Source organism: Pollachius pollachius, assembly GCF_949987615.1.
Source record: "Pollachius pollachius genome assembly, chromosome: 1".
Classification (NCBI taxonomy): Eukaryota; Metazoa; Chordata; class Actinopteri; order Gadiformes; family Gadidae; genus Pollachius; species Pollachius pollachius.
Window position 1 is genome coordinate 34,882,591 of NC_136934.1, and position 25,788 is coordinate 34,908,378.

The 25,788-nt window shown below is 42.8% G+C and overlaps 3 protein-coding genes across 3 annotated transcripts in view; 2 read left to right on the top strand and 1 right to left on the bottom strand.

Annotated features, from left to right (window-relative positions):
• The window catches only part of mettl6 (methyltransferase 6, methylcytidine), a 32,773-nt gene that overhangs the window by 6,617 nt on the left and 368 nt on the right, over window positions 1–25,788 (top strand). Inside the window, exons 3-4 of the mRNA XM_079733853.1 lie at window positions 24,264–24,434; window positions 25,593–25,734. Of these exons, the coding sequence (XP_079589979.1) occupies window positions 24,264–24,434; window positions 25,593–25,734 (313 nt within the window). The remainder of the gene's footprint in view (window positions 1–24,263; window positions 24,435–25,592; window positions 25,735–25,788) is intronic.
• Window positions 119–3,287, bottom strand: LOC307085299 (uncharacterized protein). The gene is made up of 10 exons (XM_079750047.1): window positions 2,830–3,287; window positions 2,575–2,725; window positions 2,105–2,188; window positions 1,816–2,026; window positions 1,542–1,714; window positions 1,345–1,443; window positions 1,025–1,257; window positions 734–912; window positions 554–646; window positions 119–409 (listed from the first exon to the last, which is right to left on the bottom strand). The coding sequence occupies exons 1-9, from the start codon at window positions 2,926–2,928 to the stop codon at window positions 559–561; spliced, it is 1,317 nt and encodes a 438-aa protein (XP_079606173.1). The 5' UTR covers window positions 2,929–3,287; the 3' UTR covers window positions 119–409; window positions 554–558.
• On the top strand, window positions 15,743–18,163 carry LOC307072418 (4-galactosyl-N-acetylglucosaminide 3-alpha-L-fucosyltransferase 9-like). Its single transcript, XM_079731709.1, has 2 exons — window positions 15,743–15,870; window positions 15,997–18,163. The coding sequence occupies exon 2, from the start codon at window positions 16,015–16,017 to the stop codon at window positions 17,086–17,088; it is 1,074 nt and encodes a 357-aa protein (XP_079587835.1). The 5' UTR covers window positions 15,743–15,870; window positions 15,997–16,014; the 3' UTR covers window positions 17,089–18,163.

Sequence of the window (25,788 nt, forward strand, 5' to 3'; positions counted from 1 at the left end):
AAGCTGTCCATTCCTATAGTAACACATGGCGTATTCATTTGAAAATAACAGATAACAGACATACCTCACACTTGGTAGCATGAGCTCTTGCATGCGTGATGCTCAGGAAGGGCTTCATTTCTGTGAGGCTCTTGAGAGCTGGAATGACCGAAGCAACTTTTTGTAGGTATGGCCAGTATTTGCATGCCACATCCATAGCAAAAAACTGTGCCTTGCTTGGGAGAAGCTCCCTTTGGAGATACATAGGATACGCAAATATCTCTCCTCGGTACATGTTAAGGGCTTTTAAAAGGAAGCCATGCCGACACACCGCAACCTCAACGCCTTCCTCATCCAGTTTAGAGGCCCGCCTAGAGGTCTCCCTTGCTGCTGCCCATTGAGAGTCTCCACATGTGCCTCTCCCCTTTATCTGTGAATATAGTGCATACACATATTGTTAATGTAATTCACGACAAAAGAGTAGGGAGTATGGAATACTTCTAGAAGTCCAGGAAATGCAATGATTCCTTTAGTAACAGAACTATTTGAGTGTTTAAACTTAGCTTAAACTTACATTCTTCACCGCCATCTGTATTGTGTTGACAAATCAGACACCTCACTGTCTTTGGCTAGAAATAGCCCATCAAAAAAGGGAGTGTCATTAGATCTAGGGGAAAAATATATAACATCCATTACCTACTCTTGTTGTCACTTACAGTCACGACTCAATTACCAAAGAGAACTTAAAGTGCACCTTCCAGTATGGCCAAAGCGATAAAGCTTCCTGTTGCCATCTGCTGACACTGCTACCATTTCAGGTGTGCAGGCAGGGCAGGTGAAAGGGGTATCACAGCAGAGCTGGTCTTTCTCAAAGGAGGCGTATGCAAACTCAAGAAAGCTCCTCTGCAGGGCATCCCCGTTGATCTGTCCAGACTAGAAAGTATATCAGAATATGGAAAACATTTTTGAGATAGTCAAAAAAAAAATAAAAAAATTGCTGACAATATTGGTGAGCATAATAAATAGTATTGCTGATGTCACTTACTCTTCCTGCACACAGTGTGCGATGTTCCAGCATTTTTGCAAGGGCTTGCCTGGAGAATCCAGGTGAGATCAACTTCAGCTCCTGAAAGGTGTTGAGGAGGTCCACCGTGTAGATTGTGGAAGCATTTGCAGAAGCTGGCCAATATCCACTCCTGACTAGGTCTCTCACATCAGGGGCCCACTGCTGCAGGCATGTTTGGCACACATAACGTGGCAAATGCAAATCATAACGCCCTAACGAAAAAAACAACATTAGTCATAATCATTGACACATATTGTATATTAGACTAACAGAAGTCTAAATAGAGAACTGGTTTCTACCATTGATGGTAATCAAGATGACTGGTTTCCCAGCTTCCACTGTGAAGCTAGGGACCTGGCAGGTGCAGTGCTGTGCTGGCATTGTGGGTAAAATGCGATCTGTCGAAAAGAAAAGTGAACATTCTGTATATGGCAGCAGACTGAATAAACAAGATAAGGATCAGGAAGTCTAGACAGGTAGATTTGTCAGACCTTACCTTGCTCATGTGTGGCATATATTCCAGTCTCTCCTCTTGAGATACATGTGGATGGGGGAATGGCTTTAAAGAAGCCATCCACCACGCTGTCCCTGTTGTGGAGTGGCCGTTTGCTGTGGTTATGCATGTCGCAGGCCCCACAAAACCACTGCTCCGGAAGGCACTCTCTGCACCTAAGCAGACAAAACACTCAAGTCAAGTCACTCAATTTATATGATATACTTTTTTTAGTGTACATAGATACATTCTATTATTTGATTGATGAACATCCAACCTTATAACAGCCGGCTTGTGGCAGAAGCAACACAATGGCTTGCCAACAGCCTCAGATTCCAAAAGGCATCTGAGGTGGTACGGCCGTGCTTCCTCCCAACGGTCAGAGGCTTTCTGCTGCCTAACAGACCACGATGATGCTGCGCTTCTCTCAGGCTCAGCAGGACAGGGGCTTGAATCCAGTAGGGCAGAAAGCCTCTCCATGTTTTGTTCTGCAAATAAAATATAACCAAATGATCTACATTCTATATACAGTATTTGGATTTCAGAATTAAACACTGTATATTTACCAAACATCTCTTGAGGATTTTGCTGTGCTCTGGGTAAGGGCAAGGAATCCTCTGAAGGAAGTGCCAACACCTCAGTGTCCATGCCTGTTAAACAGTACATGACAGATTAATATATCTCTACGGCAGACACTCAAGTGCTTGCACTGCTGCAAGAAACTCATTTGACAGTAAGTACGTCAATCAAACGGTCGTACGGCACTCCCTCTCCCCCGCTCCCATGTACTTGTACTTGGAATGGGTAGAGTCAGCGTTGAAGGAGAGGGGGTAGGACCATTTGAGTTGTGTATTTTCAAAATCTGCTGGCGTTTCGCAAATCCCATACCCAACCTTTAACGGTCCAAATGTTACAAATCGACTTTGACCCACGGGAACGAAAAATCGAATAATAGAAAATTCTGACCCATCCCTAATTGCCATGGGTAATTGTTTGTCACCAAATTAAACTAATCTGAATTTGCATATAAACAAACCTGTAGTTAGGCCACTCCATCGGTCTGCACGGCCTGTATGGCCCGCACGGCCTCCACGTCTCCCTCTGGCCTTGCCGCGTCCGCTCCGTTTGGTTGAGCTCCGTGGTGAATCCCCTCCAGATCTTGCCCGATTGACATTCTCCGCAGCCTCCTGTGTGTTTAAGTCCAACATCTTGTTAGACGGAGTTTCTGAGGTACTGAAACATTCATTTCATGTACAAGTTCAAGTTCAGTTAATGTACAAAAGGTTGTTACCATGGCTTCTGCAAGGAATTGGTCATGCATCAACCCAACGGCAAGGTGTCTTCCTTCTGTGCGGGGGTCACGGAGATCCAGGTCAAACAACTTGTCCATAGCAACACGAGAGAAAAGTTACAGCGATAGAATGAATAGAACTACTGCCGACAATCGATCTTGAGAATGCTTGTAAGATTAGCAGTCCTATCTATATGTCGCTCGAGAGCAGCGTCATAGAGCTCGTAAGTTCGCCCCTTCCGGTAGGCCCCTCATGGGACCTCTGAGATCGAAAAATATGAATGGGTTTCAATGGAGAGAAAGTAATTATTTTCTGGTCCCCGTCTTTATATGTGCTGGATTACACATATGTATACGTAGCGGAAGAGTCGGAGCCAGGCTGAGCCAAAGTCGGCGCATTTTCCACATAGCCTGCATTAATAGAGTCATTTTTTAGTTTTTATAGTTTTTTATAGCTGCTAGGCGTAAAGAGTTCACCTTTCAAAGCGGGATGTTTATTGCGGGGGAGGAGCCACGGAGGCAGTCGTGATCGTAATTTCCGGTTAGTGCACCACGGAGTACTCGATTTGGAACAGCACTCACATCTGAAAAATTAACGTAGTAGATAGTACGGATAGTATACTTCCTTTAAGTATACTCATGGAAGTACAGGTATTGGAACACGGCAGCCTTAACAGCATAGCCTATTTGTATAATAAGGGAAATAATTACTTTTCCAAAGCCAAAACTTACTTTATTTTTCAAGTTTTACAAAGAAGAAATCTAAAAATCATTGTACAAGATACTGTGTGTGTGTGTGTGTGTGTGTATGTGTGTGTGTGTGTGTGTGTGTGTGTGCGCGCGCGTGTGTGTCTGTGCGTGTGCGTGCGTGTGTGTGTGTGTGTGTGTATAACACGCTATTTTATGTTGAAATGCGACGTAATCCAGTGTTCACGAAAAGTACACTGTCAACGTATGCTTTTGGCGACTGGGTTGGCTCTCAGATATACGTGTTTCTAACAAGATGATATCATTAAAAGTTACATAAAGTAACAGTTTAATAACACAAACGCAGGAAGCACGTGAGCTGCTAGTTTAGCGAAAGCAACCTGACGTCGTTGAAACATGCGAGCGAGCCGATCAAATCCTAATAACTATAAAACTAAAGATCAGACACAATCACTGACTAAAGATTATGCAAGTAAAAAGTATATTTCTCGCTAGAAATGTTATTAGAAACACGTTTAACGGTGAATCGGTCCTAAAATATTGCATTTCCCATTCAGATAATAAAGATTAATAAAGATCATACACATTCACTGACTGAAGATTATGTAAGGAAAATGTACATTTCTCGCTAGAAAAGTCATTAGAAACGCGTTTAATGGTGTATCTGTCCTAAAATATTGCATTTCCCATTCAGATAATAAAGATTAATAAAGATCATACACATTCACTGACTGAAGATTATGTAAGGAAAATGTACATTTCTCGCTAGAAATGTCATTAGAAACGCGTTTAATGGTGTATCTGTCCTAAAATATTGCATTTCCCATTCAGATAATAAAGATTAATATAAGCTACGCCGTGTTCCGGAGCCGCGGGGGATTCTGGGAATTGGGGTTCTCAGTTGACAAATGGGGCTTTTGTTAACTTGTTTTGTTGTTAGGATACAAACGTGTCTCCCCCCCTCAACAAACGTGTCCCCCCCCCCCCCCCCTTCAACTAACGTGTGTCCCCCCCCCCTACAATCGTGTGTCGTCGTCCCCCTCAACAAACGTGTCTCCCCCCCCCCCCCCCCCTCCCCGGTCAACAACAGTCTCCCCCCCCCCCCCCTAAACAATCGTGTCCCAAACCCCGAAACCCGCCTCCACAGCGGCACACGTGGATACTGTAGGTATAACACGCTATTTTTTACGTTGAAATGCTACGTATCCAGTGTTCATGGAAACGTGCACCGTCAACGTTTTTTCTTGGCGACTGGGTTGCTGGGTTGGTGTGTCCCCCCCCCCCCCCCCCCCCCCCCCCTACAATCGTGTGTCCCCCCCCCCCTCAACAAACGTGTCTCCCCCCCCCCCCTAAACAATCGTGTCCCAAACCCCGAAACCCGCCTCCACAGCGGCACACGTGGATACTGTAGGTATAACACGCTATTTTTTACGTTGAAATGCTACGTATCTTTTTCTTGGCGACTGGGTTGCTGGGTTGGTGACACAAACCAGCACCGCAAACTTTCTCTCCCGCTTGAGATGACGTGTTTCTTTATAGTGTAACGACCTCGCCGGTGACATAATCATGTCGAGTCATTAGTTGAAGGTAGTTTTAATGGACCAAAAACCAGGTCACTGAAACCCGTAACATTGTAACAACATTGAAACCAACAGCTGAAAACCGGACCCAAACAAACCCCGGTTACCCCGGCAACAGGGTCTCACTCGCATGCAGGGCCCCATCCTCCTGTTCTTCCAAGGCCCTCCCCCAGCTGACCTAATGATTCGCCCCACACGCTGTTTGACAAGATTAACATTACAATACATGCACATAGAACAACTGGCATAACGGACAACGAAATATAATGTAACACATAACACACAAACTATTTAACTGTCCCAGGGTCGCTACAATAGATTCATGGGTCTGATTCGCCGATTTCCCATGCTGATATCCCGAAAGATTCTCGGGCATCTTCGACAATTTGGCTATAGATTGTCTCATTACACGCTAAATAATATAATTATAGCCTAATTATATATATAGGTTTTGGCATAAACATAACTAGGGTGCACTGTACTATCTGCGCACACCCTTTCTGAAGCCTCTCTCTCGCTCTCTCTCTCTCTCTCTGTCCCTCCCGCTCTCTCTTTCTCTCTCTCTCGTAGCGTTTTGTGGAGAACGTTAATTGTCTTAGAACACTCCCATTCAGAATGCATTGGTTTACATTTCGTTTTGTGTAACACGCAAAAAGTCGGACTATCGTGCTCGGGAACACGCTTCAATAGATTAACGTTCGTGCGCAGGAGCACGCAATGGCGTGATACCGGGTTGTGTGTTAGCACGTATCACAGCTGTAAACAACCTACCACTACCAGCATGTAGCTGTAATATTTTCATGGCGGAAGATTGAAATGCCAGATGTACCTAATTCACTGCACACTCAGTGTATGTTTGTGTGTGTGTGTGTGTGTATATATATCTATATATATATGTGTGTATATATATGTGTGTATATATATATATATATATATATATATGTTCCCCTAACTAGTAGCAAGACGTCACTGCCTCAAGCCTGGCACGTTCCATCAAGGGCCCTGGGTGTCAGTCCAAGAACGGTGAGCTCTGTGAGTGTTTCAAAGCTAAAACCACCAGTGACCAACGCACCCCCGCCAAAGAGGCTACGCTCGTCTGAAGGGGTGATGTCAAACCTCTACTGTCCTTTGCCACTCCCGCTTCCATCAAATGCCTTTGCAGAGAGCCTACACTGAAACCTAAGTCAAATAGGAAGACAGAGTCAGATGTTAAGGCTGCTGGAGGAGAACAGAAAACAGCCTGCTGCTCTTGTCTCTACCGACTTTGGAGACCTTCCAAAGGGATCTGTGCTTACATACCACGCAACACAGTCTTCCAGTGCTGATGATCATCACCTCTTTCCCTTACCATCAGAGCAAGCTCATTTTACACTGTCCTGGATGACACTGAGGCGTGCTACTATGGTGGCCTGGTGGTCACTCAGGCTTTTGCAATACAGCTGGAAATTGAGACAAGGGAACAGAGCCATAGCAAGACCTGACATAAAGTCTGAGTCAACCGTCTTACCTCCTCTTCCTTCAAGAGGATTTGTTCAAGGGTGGCAAACTTTAATGTATTAGCTGCCAATTTGAAAAAGAAATCAGTGCAGACTAAGGTGATGAAGAGAGGTTTGGAGCTGGAGTCTGTTGCTGCGGCCGAATATCAAGACCTCACTGGCTATGAGATCTTCGCCTGTGGGTTCGTCATCAACCACCACGCCCCACCCCTAGGTGCCTCACCGGACCGAAAAGTGATTGACCCCAGTGCCTCACCAACGCACGGCCTCCTGGAGATCAAGTGCCCCAACAAAGGCAGCGTGAGAGATTGCAAGGCTGATGGTATTCTTAGCCTAAAGACCACACACAAATATTATTATCAAGTGATGGGGCAGATGGGCATCACTGGGTTGAAGTGGTGGGACTTTTTTGTGAAGTGCAGTGATGACCATCACTTGGAGCGGATGCACTTCCAACCAAAGGAGTGGGAGAACATGAAATGTAAATTGGACACATTCTTTTTCTCTCACTTTCTGCCTGCTTTGTGTAACAAAATAATGTAATACATCACTGATAATCTGTTTATGTTTATAGTTTTATTGTTTTAAAATGGTTTGTTCCTAATGTAATTCCTAATGCTCTGACCTGTACTGGTTCCTTTTCCATACTTCTATGTACAAAGTTACCTTTACAAACCTAGACCAGTGTGCCTATCAATGTTTTGGGAATGTTTTCTGATGTTCTGGTTCCTTTTCCATGCTTACAGTATACAAGCAGGCCATTTTACTCTATTCCGCCGTACCAACTTCTATGTACAAAGTTACCTTTACAAACCTAGACCAGTGTGCCTATCAATGTTTTTGGAATGTTTTCTGATGTTCCAACCTGTTCTGGTTCCTGTATATTAAGTTATAAAGTTATGAAGGACATCATCCATGTGTAATACAATTGTACTTTATTCTTTAGATAGACATCCAGTAGCTTATACATACACGTAAAAAAAAAACTCACAGGTATATAAAAGTAAAGGGCATGTGAAATGATTACAAAGATTACAAAACACAGTGCTCTGGTAACAATACAAGTTCACATTGTATTGATTCGTAAAGATGAACAATAATGATGGTTAAGGTTTTGTATAGATTCATGAAGATGAACAATAATGATGGTTAAGGATTTGAATAGATTCATAAAGAACAATGATGGCTAAGGTTTTGAACAGATTCTTAAAGATGAACAATGATGGTCAAGGATTTGAATAAATTCGTAAAGAAGAACAATAATGATGCCTAAGGTTTTGTACAGATTCGTAAAGAACAATAATCATGGCTAATGTTTTGTACAGATTCGTAAAGATGAACACTTTCTATTCAAGGTTTGAATACATTTGTGGATATTAAGATTACAGTTCTAGAGATTTACATAACATTGGTAGATATTTACATTACAATTTTAAAAGAGAGGACCTTGGAAATTAGTTAAAAGGGCACACAGTTGGTTAACGGAGCCCACCAGTGTCAAGGGTAAGACTTTATCAAAAATATGGTACTCTTTAATCCGCCTAATAGCACGTTCTACATGAATTCGCAGTCTTGCTATCGCTTGAGTCTTTCGAACTTCCTCTGCAGTGAAGTGTCCACTTGGGCCTAAAAAAGGAGGGATTACAAGGGAGACCTGTCTTTCAGAGAGAAGGTCCTTGATGAGATAGCCTTTATCGGTCATTACCATATCTCCTTCTTCAAGAAAAGAAAGGATACCTGATTTTTTGGTAATTTCTTTGTCAGATATTGAACCTGTAATCAAGTCACTGACAAAAGTCACTTCACCTGAGGGGGCAATGCCTATTAGGCCCTTAAATGTGGTTTTACCTTTGTAGTGTGAGTAAATTGCTGAGTTAAGGACCTTGGAGCTAGGTTTCTGTACATTAATTTCTGTGCAATCCAATATAACTCTAGTAGCCGGGAAAGTGCATTTAAAACAAGCTGGCATAAGTTCATCCACAGTTTTCCTTGAAGGCCACATTTGAAGTGAACCCAGCATAAAATACAGAAAGTTGACCCAGGTCACACAGATCCTGCTAACTGTTGACTGTGATATATGGAAACGGGTTGCAAGTTCCTGCTCGGGAAATCCCTGCCTCAACCTACAAAGGAGAAGAAAAAACTGGTCCATAGTGGACAATTTAGGGGCACTAAAGCCTTGACGAATTACCTCCCCACTAGTATGTTTAAGTCGCTGAGCCTGACTCCATCCCACCATATTTTCTGCAGTTGGTTGCAGGGCCATAAACACAGCTTTAAATGTAGCATAATCCGGAAACCCTGTATAAAATGATATCTGTTTATCATCACCTTGAAAATTTGAAACCCCAAACAGTTTTTCTTGAATTTCTTGATCAGCGATGGTCTTGCGGGCTTCCTCAAGTTGATCTTGAAGTGAGGGAGGCAGTGCAGCATATTCGTGGTCTCGGTGCGGAGGGGGCGTCTCTTCACTGGAAATATAAGAGAAACATGTTGATGGACACATTAGGTCTTTTGCAAGGACACTCATGCTCAATGCATGTAACCAATCACACATTTTACGTTCCTCAACACATTCACACCATGATCCATGGAAACATTGCTGGAAATCATCAGAGAAATACTCACTACAGAGTTAATAAATGCATTACGAACTAGTAACTTAACTCATCTTAATAATACCTTGCAGTTCTAACAACACTTCTCCTCTCTGGTCTGAAAGAACTCCATGCAAACACAGTTGGCACAGCTCCCTGTTTCAGCTTGTCGATGCCTGTCTTAGTTTTTACAAGGCAGTCTGGGAGGAAATGCTCCGAGCACACTTTTGTGTATGTGTTTATCTGTATCAGCAAATAAAACATAATCATATAAACATTATTACATGTTTAATTTTATACATGTACATTTCAACAACTGTGCTCTCTGCCTTAATCTATCTACTAAAACGAGCAAGTTCTTGGTAGCCTGTCTAACTGCTAGCGATACAGAGTCCGGCTTACAGCACCAGACATATCATAAAACGTACCTTAAAATGACGACCAGGATCTCTTTTGATTTTAATAATCCATCCTCGACGTAGTCCCAGATCTTTGGGGAAACTGTGAAAAGTTTGTCCTCAGTTAGATTTCTTCCTATGTGATGAAGTGCATTGGGGAACACAGCAGTGTGGAGCCATTGCATCGCGTTGTGAAAACTCCCGGAAGTGGTAGACGTACCCCTCAGGCTCCTACTTCCGTTTGAGGTGAATAAGGCAAATTCTGAATTCACAAGTGGGCATGTGGGTGAACACGGCCACTTGAGATGTCAGAAGAGGCCGATTATCAGATTGGCTTGTAACGGCTAATCGCACTCACATCTGGTGGCGTTATATCACCTTTAAAGGTGCTCTAAATATTTGACCTGCTAAGCCCTTTGAGACTGTAATGGTGATTAAGCGCTATACAAATAAAATTGAATTGAATTGAATTGAACTTAAAGCTACAGCATCTCTTTTCCATGTGACATATAAAAGCGGCACCAACCCAATAGATGTGTAAATATAGATGTACATAATACAAATAATACATGTCAATATAGAATTTGCATTATTTTTTGGATGGCAAAGTTACATTTAAACACTCTACTCTGTCAATTGAATCAGGGAGTTCAGAACCCACATCCTTTTCTTCCCAATGAAGCTGCCCGAAAGAATGAGGATATTGTTAATTATTTGCCCTTCAAACCAGTCCAGCTCTACAGTTGGCCAACCTGTTTTGTCATATAACTGGCGGCAGCAGATGTCTAAACAAAGCTGTCTTGAGTGAACTTATCTGCAATTGCAAATACATATACAGCTATATATAACCCTCTTTATTAATTTTTCTGCTGAATTGTTGTTATTCCACAGCATGGTTCAATATTTGATTGATACTGTTACGTTAGACATTTCAAATATTCACCGGAGAAAAACACACACAGCCGCCATCAACTCTTCATCAACTCTTCGGTCCGAACTACTCGGACCGTTTATTCTGCGCATGATCACATGACATTAAACAGTGCACCCAGGCACGCATGCTCATATAATCACGTCTATGTGTAGGCTATTTAACATGGCTTTGCACCTGCACTTATATTCAGTAATATACTTAACACTCCCACTCAATGACATGTTTATAGCTCCCTCTAATAGTAAACAAAACAATTATTATTATTATTATTTTTTTTATTATTTTTTTTACAGAACTCCAGAATATAATAATATATAATAAACATTTGGCTCATTGACAATGTTAATAACAAAATAAAAACTTTACATCTGTCAGTACCCTTCACTCTCCAAACAAATACCTCTTGAACTTCTCAAGCTTAGCCTTCACCACTGGTTTGGTAAGGACATCAGCTACCATGTCTGCGGTAGGGCAGTATTCTATAGCTATTTTCCCTTCTTTGTGTGCAGACCTTATAAAGTGATACTTTATATCTACATGTTTGCTTCTCTGTCGACTTACTGGGTTCTTTGATAAAGCTATCGCCCCCTGGTTGTCTTCGTATACCTTCACTGGTACATGCTGGTTGCTGCTGTCTATTCCTGCTAGTAGTTGTACAAGGTACATACTCTCCTGAGTAGTGGCTGCTAGTGCCATATACTCAGCTTCGCAAGTTGACAGTGCCACTGTAGGCTGTTTTCTACTTTTCCAAGATATAGCTGGACCATTTTCAGTTAAGCTGAAGCAGTATCCAGTTGTGCTTCTCCTGTCATTTTGATCGGCTGCCCAATCAGCATCACTATATCCCTTTGCGACATATCGGGCTTTGCACGTTTCAGATCCATCTGAACTCTCTTTTACTGCATATACCCAGCGACCTCCCACTGCTCGCTTGCCCCGTGGCAGTGGGGTCAGAGTAAAAGTCTCATTCTCTGTTAAAGAGGTAATCTCCTCTTCCATTGCGTCAGCCCACATTTTTGACTTCTTAGAGTCCATAGCCTCTCTAAGTGTTTTAGGTACACCATAAGTCACTCTGTAGAAATAATCAACATTTTCATCATCATCATTGTTACACTCAGCTTTACACTGGTACTCCTTTAAGTGGTCTGGAGCCTTCCTTTGCCTGGTAGGATACCTGCTTTCTTCCTGTTCTATCTGAGTATTATCTGTCTGAGTGGGACTTGTCTCAGCAGTCTCAACACTGGGTTCTTTACACCCCTTAGGTTGTTCCTGACCCTGGTTGGCTATCTTTGGTGGTGTATCTCCATAACACTCAATGTTGTCCCCCATGTCATGATCTGTCTGAGTCTGGCTATCTGCGTTACCTTTGTTGATGGATTTCACCAGCCTATGTTTAAGGACTTTTCCTGTCTCAGGATAATAGACATTATATGATGGGCTATATTTATCATAGCCTACAAAGATTCCCTTTGCACACCTAGAATCCAGCTTCTTCTTATCCTGCTTGTATGTGTAGCATTCAGAGCCAAATATTTTCATATTAGAAAGGTTAGGTGTTTTTCCTGTGAAAACACGGTAAGGTGTCTGCTCTAGTCAGTTACTGTAACACCTGTTACGGATCTGAGCTGCTGTCTGTACAGCATATGTCCATAATTGCTTTGGGAGGTTACTCTCCAATAGCATGCATCGTGACATCTCAAATAGGGTTCTCCAACCCCTCTCTGCAGTTCCGTTCTGATGAGGAGAGTAGGGTGCACTAGTCTCGTGCCTTATCCCTTTACTCCTAAGTAAAGATTGGAACTCCTGCCCGGTAAACTCTGTACCGTTATCAGATCTTATGCACTTTACTTTTCCATATGGAGCTACATCTGCTATGAATTTTTCAGTAGCTTTTGTCGTGTCACTCTTTACTTTGATAAAGTATGGAAAAATCATCCCACTGTGATCATCAGTAAATGTTACAGCATATCTGTACCCATCTTTATCAGCTGGTTCTATTGGACCGCATAGGTCTGTATGTACTAATTCTAGTACAGTTGTAGCTTTTGCGTCTGCCTGTCTGTTTCTGTTTTGTGTAAATTTGCCCTGTGTGCATATTTCACAATTTGTATTGGACTTGTCATGTTTCCCTTTTATCACCATCCCTTCTACCACCTTTCTAGTTTTGAAACATCATCAAAATTACAATGACCAAGTATCTTATGCCACGTTTGAATGTCATAACACCCCTTCACTTCATCACTGTTTTCATCTTCTACTGTGCTAAGGTAATACAGCCTACCATACACATCCATTTTGAACTTGGTACCGTCTTTGTGGATCAGCCAGTCATCATTGTTCTTGAAACGAAACTCGGCTCCGTTGGCTGTCGCCGCTTTGACTGAAAAGATGTTCTGAGGAAAAGATGGGATGTAGAGTGCTTGCTTGAGCCTCGTCTTCACCCGTCGTCCCACGCTGTCCAGTAGGTAGACTTCGGCGTCTCCCCTCATCTTCGCCATCCCGCTCACCTTGGTTCCATCGGCAAGCTCGATCGTGTGGTCTTCGGGTCGGAAGCTCTCATCAACTGTCATGAACTTGTTGGGGTCGTTGATCATGTGTGTTGTGGCGCCACAGTCGACCATGAGGCCCTTCTTGTTTCCTCGTTGTGTCGGACAGTCACTTATTTTAAAGAAACAGAACGATATCGGCTCTGCCTCCGTTTCTCCATCAGCTTTCTTCACATACTCACGGTCTCGTCCTCGGCCGCGCCCTCTGCCTCGCTGTGGTGTGTCCCATTTTCGTTCTTCCCTTCTCGCTTGGAATCCGTCATGACATGTCCTTGCCATGTGTCCCTTTTTACCACATGTGTAACACTCGACATCAGCCAGGTTAATTTTCTTTCCTCTTCCTCTTCCACGTGGCCATGTTGCGCCGCCAGTCTTCATCACGTTGTCTTCTTCTACATTTCCATCACTCTGCCCATATTTTTCAGTGCTCTCATAACTTCTGAGTTTTGTTTTAAACTCGCTGAACGTTACAATGTCATTTGTCTGGGTGATGTGGACGACGAATGGCTTATATGTATCAGGTAGCCCCTTTACTACCATTGCTATCTGAAGCCCATCACTAATATGCTCGTCTGCTCTTCTTAATGACGTGAATATAGTTTCTGCTCGAATTATGTAATCAGTTACCGTTTCATTGCTAGCCTTATGGAGCGAGGAAAGTTCACAGTACAAACTCACGACGCGCGGTTTGTCCTTTCCCGCGTAGTGCTCGCGGAGAATCTCCAGCGCTCTTCTTCCATCACGTTTTGCGTCCCTCATTACCAAGGATAAACTCTTGTCGTCTAGGCATTGCACCAGCTCTGCATATGCCTCTCCGTTCTTGGTCTCGTCTTCTGCGAGGGCTTCTTCGTCTTCCCCGTCTATCTTCGGGTCCTCCGTGATGACTTCTCCGAGGCCGCGTAACTCCATGTGCGCGAGGAACCTCGTTTCCCATAGCTCATAGTTTTTCTCATCGCCGTCGAATAAAAGTCTAAACCATCTTTGGCCTGCATGACTGGGCCCAGTGTTGTGCCTGAACGCGTTCACTGAACGAAAGTTCATGAACTCGTTCATATTTTGGGCGAACGTGAACTGAACGTACTGTATTACTGCCTGATGAACGTTACTGTGAACTCGCTCATTCTGGTGTCAGTGAACGGCACGCTCACTCGGTTTAACTTCGTTCAATGGGGGGGTTATTTCTCTATCAACACGGCGGATGCACGCGCAGATCGCCGTGCTGTTTGACCGGTTGCCATGGTAATCTCCGTGCGGTTCATTTGCAGTTGCAGTGTTGCCAGCTTACTGTTACATTAAACTGTAATCAGAAAAGGTAGTTATATGCTATAGACCCTATAGTATCTGTGGTATAAAGGCTGGGACGAATTACGAATTATAAATATGTACACTTTATTTTGAAAGTATAGACCAGCGCGATTCCCATTGAAACGAATGGCGCGGTGATTATTCTTCAAAACGAGAGCTGTTAAATTGTGGAAAATGAATTAAACTGTAATCAGACAAAGCGGTTATATGCTATAGACCCTAGAGTATTTGTGGTATAAAGACTCAGACGAATTTCGAATTATAAATATGTACAATCCATAACGTTAGCTCTCTGGCTCATAGCTCAGCGGAGTAGAATACCTCCTAGAATCATTGCTTGTTGGCCGGAAATGTAAAGGGGGGCTCTGTTCACGTTTGGTTGTAGTCTTTTCGCTCGGTTCTCTGTCTCATCAGTAGGGCTAGAACCGAGCGAAAAGACTACAACCAAACGTGAACACCCCCCTTTCCGTTTCCGCCAACGAGCAATGAGTCTTCCAACAGAAATCAATGGGATTTACAAAATGCGCTAAATGTGCAATAAAACACGATGGAAACTGTATTTCGCTACGATACTTGATTCAGCCACTCTATATCATCCTAGACAAACCACAAAGGGGGCTCAATGTTCAAAATACCAGAAAAAACGAATAGCTCACAGCAACATATTGAAAAAAAGAACTATGAACTAGTTCATTTTTTGGATCTGTGAACTTAGTTCAAAATTTTGAATTATGAACGTTTAACTGAACTAGTTCATTTTAAAATTTGTGAACTGAACTTTGAACTAGTTCACGAAGAAAGTGAACTTTCCCAACACTGACTGGGCCCATAACCTGTTACGTTAGACATTTCAAATATTCACCGGAGAAAAACACACACAGCCGCCATCAACTCTTTGGTCGGGGAACTACTCGGACCGTTTATTCTGCGCATGATCACATGACATTAAACAGTGCACCCAGGCACGCATGCTCATATAATCACGTCTATGTGTAGGCTATTTAACATGGCTTTGCACCTGCACTTATATTCAGTAATATACTTAACAGATACGCTGATTGGTCAATAACTTGTACAAGTCATTTCACTACAAATCCATCGTTAAAAACAACGTCAAATAAAACTATCAACCTATTTGGATTAAAAGACCACGTGTGTTGGTGGAGATGAGTCGCCTGTCCCGGTTCGTTTAAGGAATGTAAGGGGCAGCAATATCTGTGGACATGTATTGCTGCTCCGCACAAAGTAGCCAAACCGGCTACAAAGTAGCCAAACCGGCTACTTTGTGGGAGTGTTCCTCATGGGAAAAGGGCAGGTATTGCTGCCCGCATACAGCACACTCTGTTCAACACAAAGCCAAACACATCCTGGCCCAAACCGGTTGTCATTTGCTTCCTACCTGTATAATGACAAGCATTGATCGGAAATAACACTAGCAGACCTTGTCCATCATTGGCAAGGAAAATCTCATTCAAAGGTGAGCTGTTGATGTGTTTGGTATTTATCATGGTCTGCATCCAGACTTTTAGTAATGGGTGCCAGCAGGGGCGAGGCTAGCCCATATTTTTTTTAACTTATTTATCATTCATTCATTCCTTAACAGAATCAAAGGTGGACCAAGATGATGTGGTCACGAATTGTCTTGGCAGCTGCTCTCATACTGGGGAGCACCGCTTATGTGTACCTTCTTTACATTCAACCCTCTGTGCACAACTGCTCATCGGACGGACGTCTATTTGCAAACTACTCCAGTGTAGTGAGAGAAGAGACTCCTAAGAAGCCCCTGCTGTTAATCTGGGCCATACCTTTAAATATCAAATTTGATTTCAATGATTGCAAGAAATATTATAATATCTCAAACTGTGATCTGACATACAACAGATCCTTATACCAGCAGGCGGACGCGGTCATGTTCTATCAGAGGAGCATACACAGTGTGGCCCACATGCCACAAGGACCACGCCCACAACGACAGAAGTGGATCTGGTACAACGTGGAGTCGCCAACAAACACAGGCAAGCTCCCAGGAATAAATAATATATTCAACCTGACGTTGAGTTACAGAAGAGATGCTGGCATCATTGCGCGGTATGACGTTGTGATAAAGGATGAACCAGATGACGACTTTGTTTTGCCCAAGAAGGACAAACTGGTGTGCTGGATGGTTAGTAACATGTGGTCTGTTGGTTCGGGGGTCAGAACAGCATACTACAAGGAGCTCGCCAAGCACATCAAAGTGGATGTCTTTGGTCTTGGGTTTTCTGTGCCACTGCCAGCGGAACGTTATTACTCGACGATGCAGAGTTGCAAGTTTTACTTGGCTTTTGAGAACTCCGCCCACAAAGACTACATAACAGAGAAGGTGAACGGGCCCTTGTCTTCGGGAACTGTGCCAATCGTTTTGGGGATGCCTAGAGACAATTATGAAGAGTTCATGCCGGGTGATTCTTTCATTCATGTCAGCGACTTTCCCGATGCCAAGTCGATGGCCCAACACCTGCTCGAGTTGGACAAGAACGACGAGAAGTACATGAAGTACTTTGCTTGGAGGCGGTTTTACACCGCCACGCCGCATCTTCTGACCACTGAAAACGAGTTCACGCAACCCACCTGCTTGGCCTGTGACCACATATCGAGAGACAATCAATATAGCGTCGTTCATAACCTGTATGGGTGGTACCATTCAAGCAGATGACTGCTTCATGTAGGGCATTTTGGGATACATAGTGGGTTTAAAAGATTATTTTGTGCGTACATTTTTTCACTGCATTTTCCCCCCTGAAATAATTCCATGTTACAAAAATCTAGAATAGCTTGTGTGACAACTACATTTATTTTAATGTGCTGATTTCTGAAACATGTTTTGCGCAGCAAAGAGAGCAGACTTTATCTGATTCCGCATAAGGTTTCATTGGTTGGCACACACTCTCAAGCACAAATAATAGGCATCAATGATATAATTCGTTTTGCATAGGTTTGAATATGTGTTGTCAGCCTCCAAACCATTACATGTCTTCTCGCCATTGGGGAGGGAGATACGGACTAACACTAGATGTTTGAAAAGAAAAATAAATGAAAAAGAGAGGTTTAAAAGGTCAACTAAAAGTTCAGTCGTGGGAGCGAGCTACCTGCGTTCCTATCGTATATCGTGAAATGGAGAAAATGTATCGGGATATTCATTTTTTCCCATATCGCACAGCCCTACTCCTGAATGTTCACGTCTGAGTGTAGGCTACAAATGCGGTAAATTCCGGTATGGGAGGTGCGGAGTAGACACGCAAGCAGCTCGCTTCCACGGCTGAACTTTTAGTTGACCTTTTAAACCTCTCTTTTTCAAGTATTTTTCTTTTCAAACGTCTAGTGTTAGTCCGTATCTCCCTCCCCAATGGCGAGAAGACATGGATCAAGTCTGTTTTGGAGGCTGACAAGTTTGTACAGAGCTTGAACGTAAGCCAGTGAACACATATTCAAACCTATGCAAAACGAATGATATCGTTGATGCCTATTATTTGTGCATGAAGGCGAGGTGAGCTCTTACCATTTTATAGTTCTCTCCTTATAATATTATGCGCTTGTGCTGGGTGCAGCTCAATATGCTGCTGGTAATTTGGAGTCGTTTGCAGACTCCTTCACATATGTGCTATCTATAGTAGTGTGGCGACCACGGGTGTGGGCGCCATGTTCCGGAGCCGCGGGGGATTCTGGGAGTTGGGGTTGGGGTTGTCAGTTGACAAAAGGGGTTTTGTTGATTTGTTCTGTTATTGGGGTTAAGTGGGGTTAACGGGTTTGGGGTCTTTATTAATTGTGTGTTGTTCCATTGTTGTGTGATCGGGACCATTAGTGAGAGTGTTGTGTGTGTTGGTCAGCTTTCCCGTGTTTCTGTTATGTTCGTTGTTAAAATAAAGAACCAACTGTCGCAGTCGTGCGGTGTAAGGGGCGCGAGAGTGGTACTAAGCGGTTGAAACCTGTCTCCCGTCTCATTCTTCCGTCTCTCCCTGACCGGCGCTACAGTAGACTATTGTTTGTTTAATCGTTAGATGTTAATGTTCCAGTGTTTCATTGCATTTTCAATAGACGGACATGTGTTCAAAATAATGTCTGTGAATGCCTATTGCAATAGTTTATGTTCCTCTTGAGGTTTTTAAGATGTAATGTTTCTCTTGAAGTCGTCGTGGGTTCAGCGCGATAGATTTAGGAAGTATCAAAGGATGCTGATCAGTGAGTTTCACGTTACTGCTGGGTCTTGCAGCAGCGACAGGGTTTGGGGTGGGGGGGCGGGATGCTTGGTTGGAGAGTGGTGTGTTTTTGATGCAGTTTTTTAAGTTTTGTTTTGTCAGTGTATTTTCCTCTTATTTTTGTGCTACTGCTATAAATCACAGTGTTGGACCCAGACAGGTGCTTTATTCCCTCTGAGTTGTGGGCGGGGATGGGCGGGGACATTCATAGAGGCTACTTTTCCGCTCACACCAACATTCCCATCATTTGATGGCTAGTAAATTCTCCTTATCTGCACCGAGTGGTGCCGTTCGATTCACTAGTTGGAATGTTAAAGGCCTGAACTCTCCTGTCAAGCGCAACAAAGTGATTAACCATCTTAAATCTCTTAACATTAAAATATCTTTTTTACAAGAGACACACCTTAAGCCATTAGATCACGCTAAACTTCACAGAGGTTGGGTGGGCCAACTTTATCACTCCTCATTTTCAAGCAAGGCACGTGGGGATGGCAATTCTCATTCATAAATCACTCCCCTTCTCAATATCCACTGTCATTTCAGACCCTAATGGACGTTTTATAATCGTTACAGGTAGAATTGGAACAAATAATTTGGTGTTGACAAATGTGTATGGCCCGAATTGGGATAATGAGAACTTTTTTAAGAAGTTATTTTTCTCTCTTCCTGACCTGAACTCTCACCAGCTTATCCTTGGTGGTGACTTCAACTGCTGTCTTGACCCCTTGCTTGATTGCTTATCTAACAGGCCTTATGCTCCATCTAAATCATCCAAAGCATTCCAGCTTTTCATGGAACAGTATGCCGTCTCAGATGCCTGGCCCTTTTTTAATCCTAGCATCAAGCAGTTCTCATTCTTCTCTCCTGTTCATGGCAAGTTCTCACAAATAGACTTCTTTCTCATTGATAATAAACTCCTCTCCCCTGTCACGTCATTTTCTTACAATCCAATTGTAATTTCAGACCATGCAACCGTCGTCATGGATGTCTCCTTCCCAGGCAGATCTCTTTCCCGCTCTCCCTGGCGCTTTAATTTGTTGTTACTTGCTGACACCAACTTATTAGCACAATTAACAGTCGTATTGATTTTTTCATATCTACCAATGTTAATCCGGATGTATCGGCAGCAGCCATATGGGAGTCATGTAAAGCTTACTTAAGAGGAGAAATAATATCTTATTCTGCCTATCAGAGAAAGCTTGCTATGGCAAAGAAAGTCTCTCTCTCCAAAGATATAGCAGAGACACACCTGATGCTGATCTTTTCAAAGAATTACTCACAAAGAAGGCAGATTATGACATTCTGGTGTCCAATGAAACAGCAGAGTCCCTGCTAAAACACGCCATAATTTCTATGAGTTTGGAGATAAACCAAGTAAATTGCTTGCTCACCAAATTCACCAGTCCTACTCATCAATGCACATTGCCCAGATTAACACAGATATTGGAACAACCATTAACCCTCAATTGATTAACAATCAGTTCAGAGATTTTTATGCTTCATTATACTCTTCTGAGAGCCCAGATAACGAAACACAGTACAAACACTTTTTTAGTTCCTTAGATATCCCTTCCATCAACTCTGAAGTGGCATCTAGTCTGGATATACCATTTACAATCAACAAACTTAGGAGTGCTTTAATGTTTATGCAGACTGGGAAATGCCCTGGCCCTGACGGTTTCCCTGCCGAATTTTTTAAAACATTTGCAGATACACTGTCTCCACTGCTACTCAACATGTTTAAAGGGGACATATCATACCACCAGGTGTGAGTGTGATTAGCCATTACAAGCCGTTTTCAAAATGTGCAGCATTGTGACATCACAGGTGGGCATGTCCATCTAGATGTGTGACGGATAGATGGACACGCCAACCTGTGATGTCACAATACTGCACATTTTCAAACCTGCTTGTAATGGCTAATCACACTCACACCTGGTGGTATGAGATGTCCCCTTTAATGAATCGCTGCAAAGTGGCTCACTCCCTCTCACGTTACGTCAGGCTATTATTTCTCTTATATATTGAAAAAGGATAAGGACCCACTGTCCTGTACCAATTATCGCCCTATCTCTGTGCTTTGTGCATATGTAAAAATATTAGCTAAAATGCTGGCTAGACGGCTCGAGCGTGTCCTTCCAACTATCATCTCCGAAGACCAAACAGGGTTTGTGAAGAACAGACATTCCTTTCATAATGTCAAACGACTGTTTGATATTCTTTATTCACCCACAACCTCTGACAACCCTGAGCTTGTAATTTCAATGGATGCGGAAAAGGCATTTGAACGTGTGGAGTGGCCCTACCTGTTTTACACATTGAAACGTTTTGGCTTTGGTAATATATTGATATCATGGATTAAGCTTTTGTATACATCCCCTCTTGCCTGTGTCCGCACAACGTGGTACCCGACAGGGCTGCCCACTCTCTTCATTACTGTTTGCTATTGCCATTGAACCCCTAGCAGAAGCCCTCAGATCCAGTCAGATGCTGGGTATCTCAAGGGGTGGCATTGAACATAGGGTATCCCTGTACGCCGATGACCTCTTGGTCTTTCTCTCTAGTCCAGATAGATCTATCCGCCTTGTACTTACAGTATTGAAAGAATTTGGGCATATCCCAGATTATAAACTAAATCTGCATAAAAGTGAACTTATGCCAGTTAATGCGGCAGCCACAGCCTATCCCCTCTCAAATTTACCATTCAGAACGTCTCTGGAGCACTTTAAATATCTGGGTGTCTGTGTAACTAAAAACGATTCAGAACTATTTAAATGTAACTTTTCCCCTCTTTTAGGCAAGCTGTCCCTAGACACCCACCGGTGGTCACTCTTGCCTGTGTCTCTTGTTGGTCGAATAAATTGTAGTAACATGAATGTACTGCCCAAGTTCTTGTATCTTTTCCAATGTATGCCTATTTTCCTCCCTAAAACCTTTTTCCATTCTCTTGATAGCTCACTCTCACAATTTATTTGGAACAAAAGCACCCCTAGGATCAAAAAATAAATTCTACAAAAACCTAAACAGTTGGGCGGCCTAGCTCTCCCTAACTTTCAATTGGGCTGCAAACATTAGAACAATATTGCATTGGTGCAGCACCAACAGCCAATCTCCATCATGGCTGCAGGTTGAGGAAGCCTCATGTAGTCCCTCTTCTCTGATGTCGCTGTTGTGCCTCCCCCGACTTCGTCGCCAACCACGCACTCCAGTAGTGTTGTCGTGAAAAACTGCCTTAAAATCTGGATTCAGTTCAGGTGGCACTTTGGGCTGCAGATGATACCTGTCTCGGCCCCAGTACATTCTAACCCTCTGTTCACTCCATCAGTTATTGACAAGGCTTTTTTGATTTGGAAAGACCTAGCGAATGTGTCACTAAAACAGCTTTACATTAGTGGCATATTTGCTTCCTTCGACCAGCTAACTCAGACTTTCAATTTGAGGCCCACTCATTTCTTTAGATACTTGCAAGTCACAGATATATTGTTTGTAATCGTTTTCCTGGCTTCCCTGCCCTCCGTCCCCCCACTCTTGTTGATACAATATTTGATGTTTTCCCCAATCTCAAAGGTACCATTACAATACTGTACAATACTCTTCTCATAAGTCAGGCGACAACCTCTGATGCTTTGCGCAATGCTTGGTCTGCGGAGCTTGGGGAGGACATAGGTCCAGTCGCATGGGAGCATGCCCTGAGGTGGGTCAACTCATCGTCTATATGTGCTCGTCATGGAGTTTTACAGTGCAAAGTGGTTCACAGAGTTCACTGGTCTAAAAGTAAGCTTGCTCGTATCTACCCTGACATTGATCCAAACTGTGACAAGTGTCGGCAACGACCAGCCAATCTCAGTCACATGTTCTGGCCTTGCCCAACCCTTGCTCCTTTCTGGACATGCGTCTTTGACTCCATCTCAGCCATCACATCTGCCAACATCCAACCCTCACCATTACTCGCCCTGTTTGGTGTCCTTTCCATTGGCCTCTCACTGCCGTCCTACTTTGCTGAGCTTGTTGCCTTCCTCGCACTACTGGCAAGACGTACAATTCTGTTGCATTGGAAAAGCCCTTTTCCCCCCACTCACTCTCAATGGATAAAGGATGCCCTTCATTTTATGAGATTAGAGAAAATTAAACACACTCTTCGTTTCTCAGAACGGAAATTCCATAAAATCTGGCAACCTTTCCTAGATCATGTCAGATCCCTCCACATAGAGATTGATCCTGATGTCTAGACAACCTAGGTATACACCCCACCCCAATAAGCAGTAGTTTGTAGCACAGTAAGTGTTTTTTATTTTTTATATATTTTTTATATTATTTATTTTTTTAATTTATATTATTAATATTTTTCTGTGCTGTTAGTGTTATTATTATTTTATTTTGTGTCTTTGTAACCAAATGAGCATGCATGACTTGTATACGTATGTTTCTGTATATGTTAAGGCATGCATGGCCGATTCACTACCATTAATACCTGTATCAAAACCCATTATACCCTGTTTCATTGATACTTGAAACAGGGTATAATGGGTTTGTAAGAGAGGGAAGGGGGTGGGGGGGTGGAAGTCGGGGGTAAACTGCCTCTTTGTTAGTACCTTATTTCACAGAATGTTTCAATTTCACTTTATGTATGAGGTGCACTGTATTCTGGAATGCTCAAAATCTCAAAAATAAATCATGTATAAAAAAAGGGATGTTCGTGAGTGTCTAGACACGTTCCATTAAATAGTGAACTTCATCACAGCCTCACAAAAGCGCCTACAGTGCTTTATGGCAAACAATCGCAATAAAAAACGCCTGCAGAAATTCTCAGACACCCGCTAGTCTCAGCGTGATTCATGTACAGTATGTCTTCTGTCATTGATCAATGTGAGGACATATTAACCAAGATAGTTGAATTAAAATCAGAAGGAAACAGCAGGTGCAGCTCGAAAGTGACCTCCCACACAAGAGCAATGGAATCATTTGATTTTATTATATGCCTTGTGACGTGGCGTTTGATCGGTACATTTTGGCTGCGCATGTATTTTTGGAATTTTTAATTGCTGCAATAAATTCTGTTGTTGTTGACTTAACATCTGTCTTTGCTGTTCAATTCTAACAGTAGTCTATGAGTAATATATCGGCGGTAACCACTGTTTATAGGGATTTGCGAAATTGTGCCAGCTTGACATTCAGTGGTATTGGATGTGTTTTAATAAAACACATTCAATACCACTTTAACTTTTGGGAAGGGGCGAACATACTGGTAAGCTGATTGGATAAACCACCATGATCCTATCAGATTACCACTAATGCCATGTTGTTGACTGAACAGTCACTACCCGCCTCAAAACCAACGCTGATTAGCCAGTCGTTAAGCGAATGGCTTCAAATTTTCTCCATCGCAGGATACCAGACTGATCTGCGAGTAAATACAATGGAGCTCGCGAAATCGGGATGGTCTCACGAGGCTAGCTCCCTACATGGTAACAGAACATAAGATTGAATGAAAAATATACAAATGAATGAAACGCCATCCCTGTATTTGACTACAGGGATCGCAAGAAGATGAAATCTTACATCAGAAAAAGGTGAAGATGTGACAGATTTGGTAGAAAGCAAGTATCTCCACTTCAGCCTGTGTGTCTTTTGGCAGCAACACCCCCTGTACTGCCCCGAGCGCTGCAAGGCCTTCTGGTGTGACCTCACCCAAGATGACCTACGGGGCGAAGTGCCGCCGGCCAGTGTGGACGTGGTCACCCTCATCTTCGTCCTTTCGGCCATCCACCCGGACAAGATGGTGCGATCCCTGGAGAACATTTACCGGGTGAGGACAGCAATGGAAACGCTGTGTTCGATGTCACATTTCACTAGCTATATATTATTTTGTATTTTGTGCATTATTTGATTCTACTTTTTTTAAGCCAGACCAGTTCTTTTTTCTTTTTTTTTTCCGCCACCACCCCTCTCTTCGGAGGGCTTCTTTATGTTTAATGAAGCAATATATATATATATATATATACACACACACACATATATAGCATACACAATATGTTACATTCAGATCTATAGTACATTGCATTTACTATTTTCCTACCATAACAATTCACCCTGTTTTAGTAAGGTCCTGAATCCATATAAGGGGAGGGGGGATTATAGCCCCACGATAAAGTGTAACACATAACACATAGAACGTGACAAGGTGAGAGACAGACAACAGACAATAGAGGGAAACGATACAGGATGACATCAGAACTGACAAAACGTGACTGGACAAGACAATTGACAAACACACTGTGATGGTATTAAAGATTTGGTTGAGTGATCTGTGGTTCAAATTAAGTGGTTACGGTTAGGGTGTAGGAACTGGTTGGTCATGTTATTCGTGAGTGTGGAAGGTGTGTGCCTATGTGTATATGTAAAATGGTAGTTGCAGGGACAAAAGAAAAGGAAGAGAAAAATAAAATAAAAGGGGAACTATAAATAAATAAGCTTTACATAAAGGAAGAGGGAGGTATGCAGGTGGTAATATACACGGCTTGTAATTATGTTTTTGTTGAATTTATGAACATTAAAAATGAGGACCAGGTGTCTTCAAAGGTTGATATTTGCTTCTTTCTGTCTTTATTGTATTTTTCCATTGAGATGTATTCTGAGATTAGATTTGTCCAGTTATTGATGTGGCAAGATTTCTTTGATTTCCAGTTTTGGAGGGCTACTTTTTAAGCGACAACTAGGGTGATAAGCAACGGATTCCTTTGTTTGTTTCTGATCCAGACCAGTTCTGATAAAACCTGTAGCGGAAACCCTTACTTAACTCTCCCCCCCTAACCCCCCACCTGCTTCCTATTCACATGTATCTGGATTCACTTTAAGTCACTTTGGATTTAATGTCTGAATGACTGAATAGTAAAGTAGTTCCCTTTAAATGGTAAGGTGAGCGTGGCATGGTACAGAAACATTTGCCTCTGTTTGTGTGTCTCAGGTGTTGAAGCCAGGAGGCTGTGTGTTGTTCAGGGACTACGGACTCAACGACCACGCCATGCAGAGGTTCAAAGCCGCCAACAAGCTGGGGCAGAACTTCTACGTCCGGCAAGACGGCACCAGGTCCTTCTTCTTCTCCAAAGGTCAGTTTTATTATTGCATACGGGAGGGACATCAATAGCCAAGTGCAGTGCATG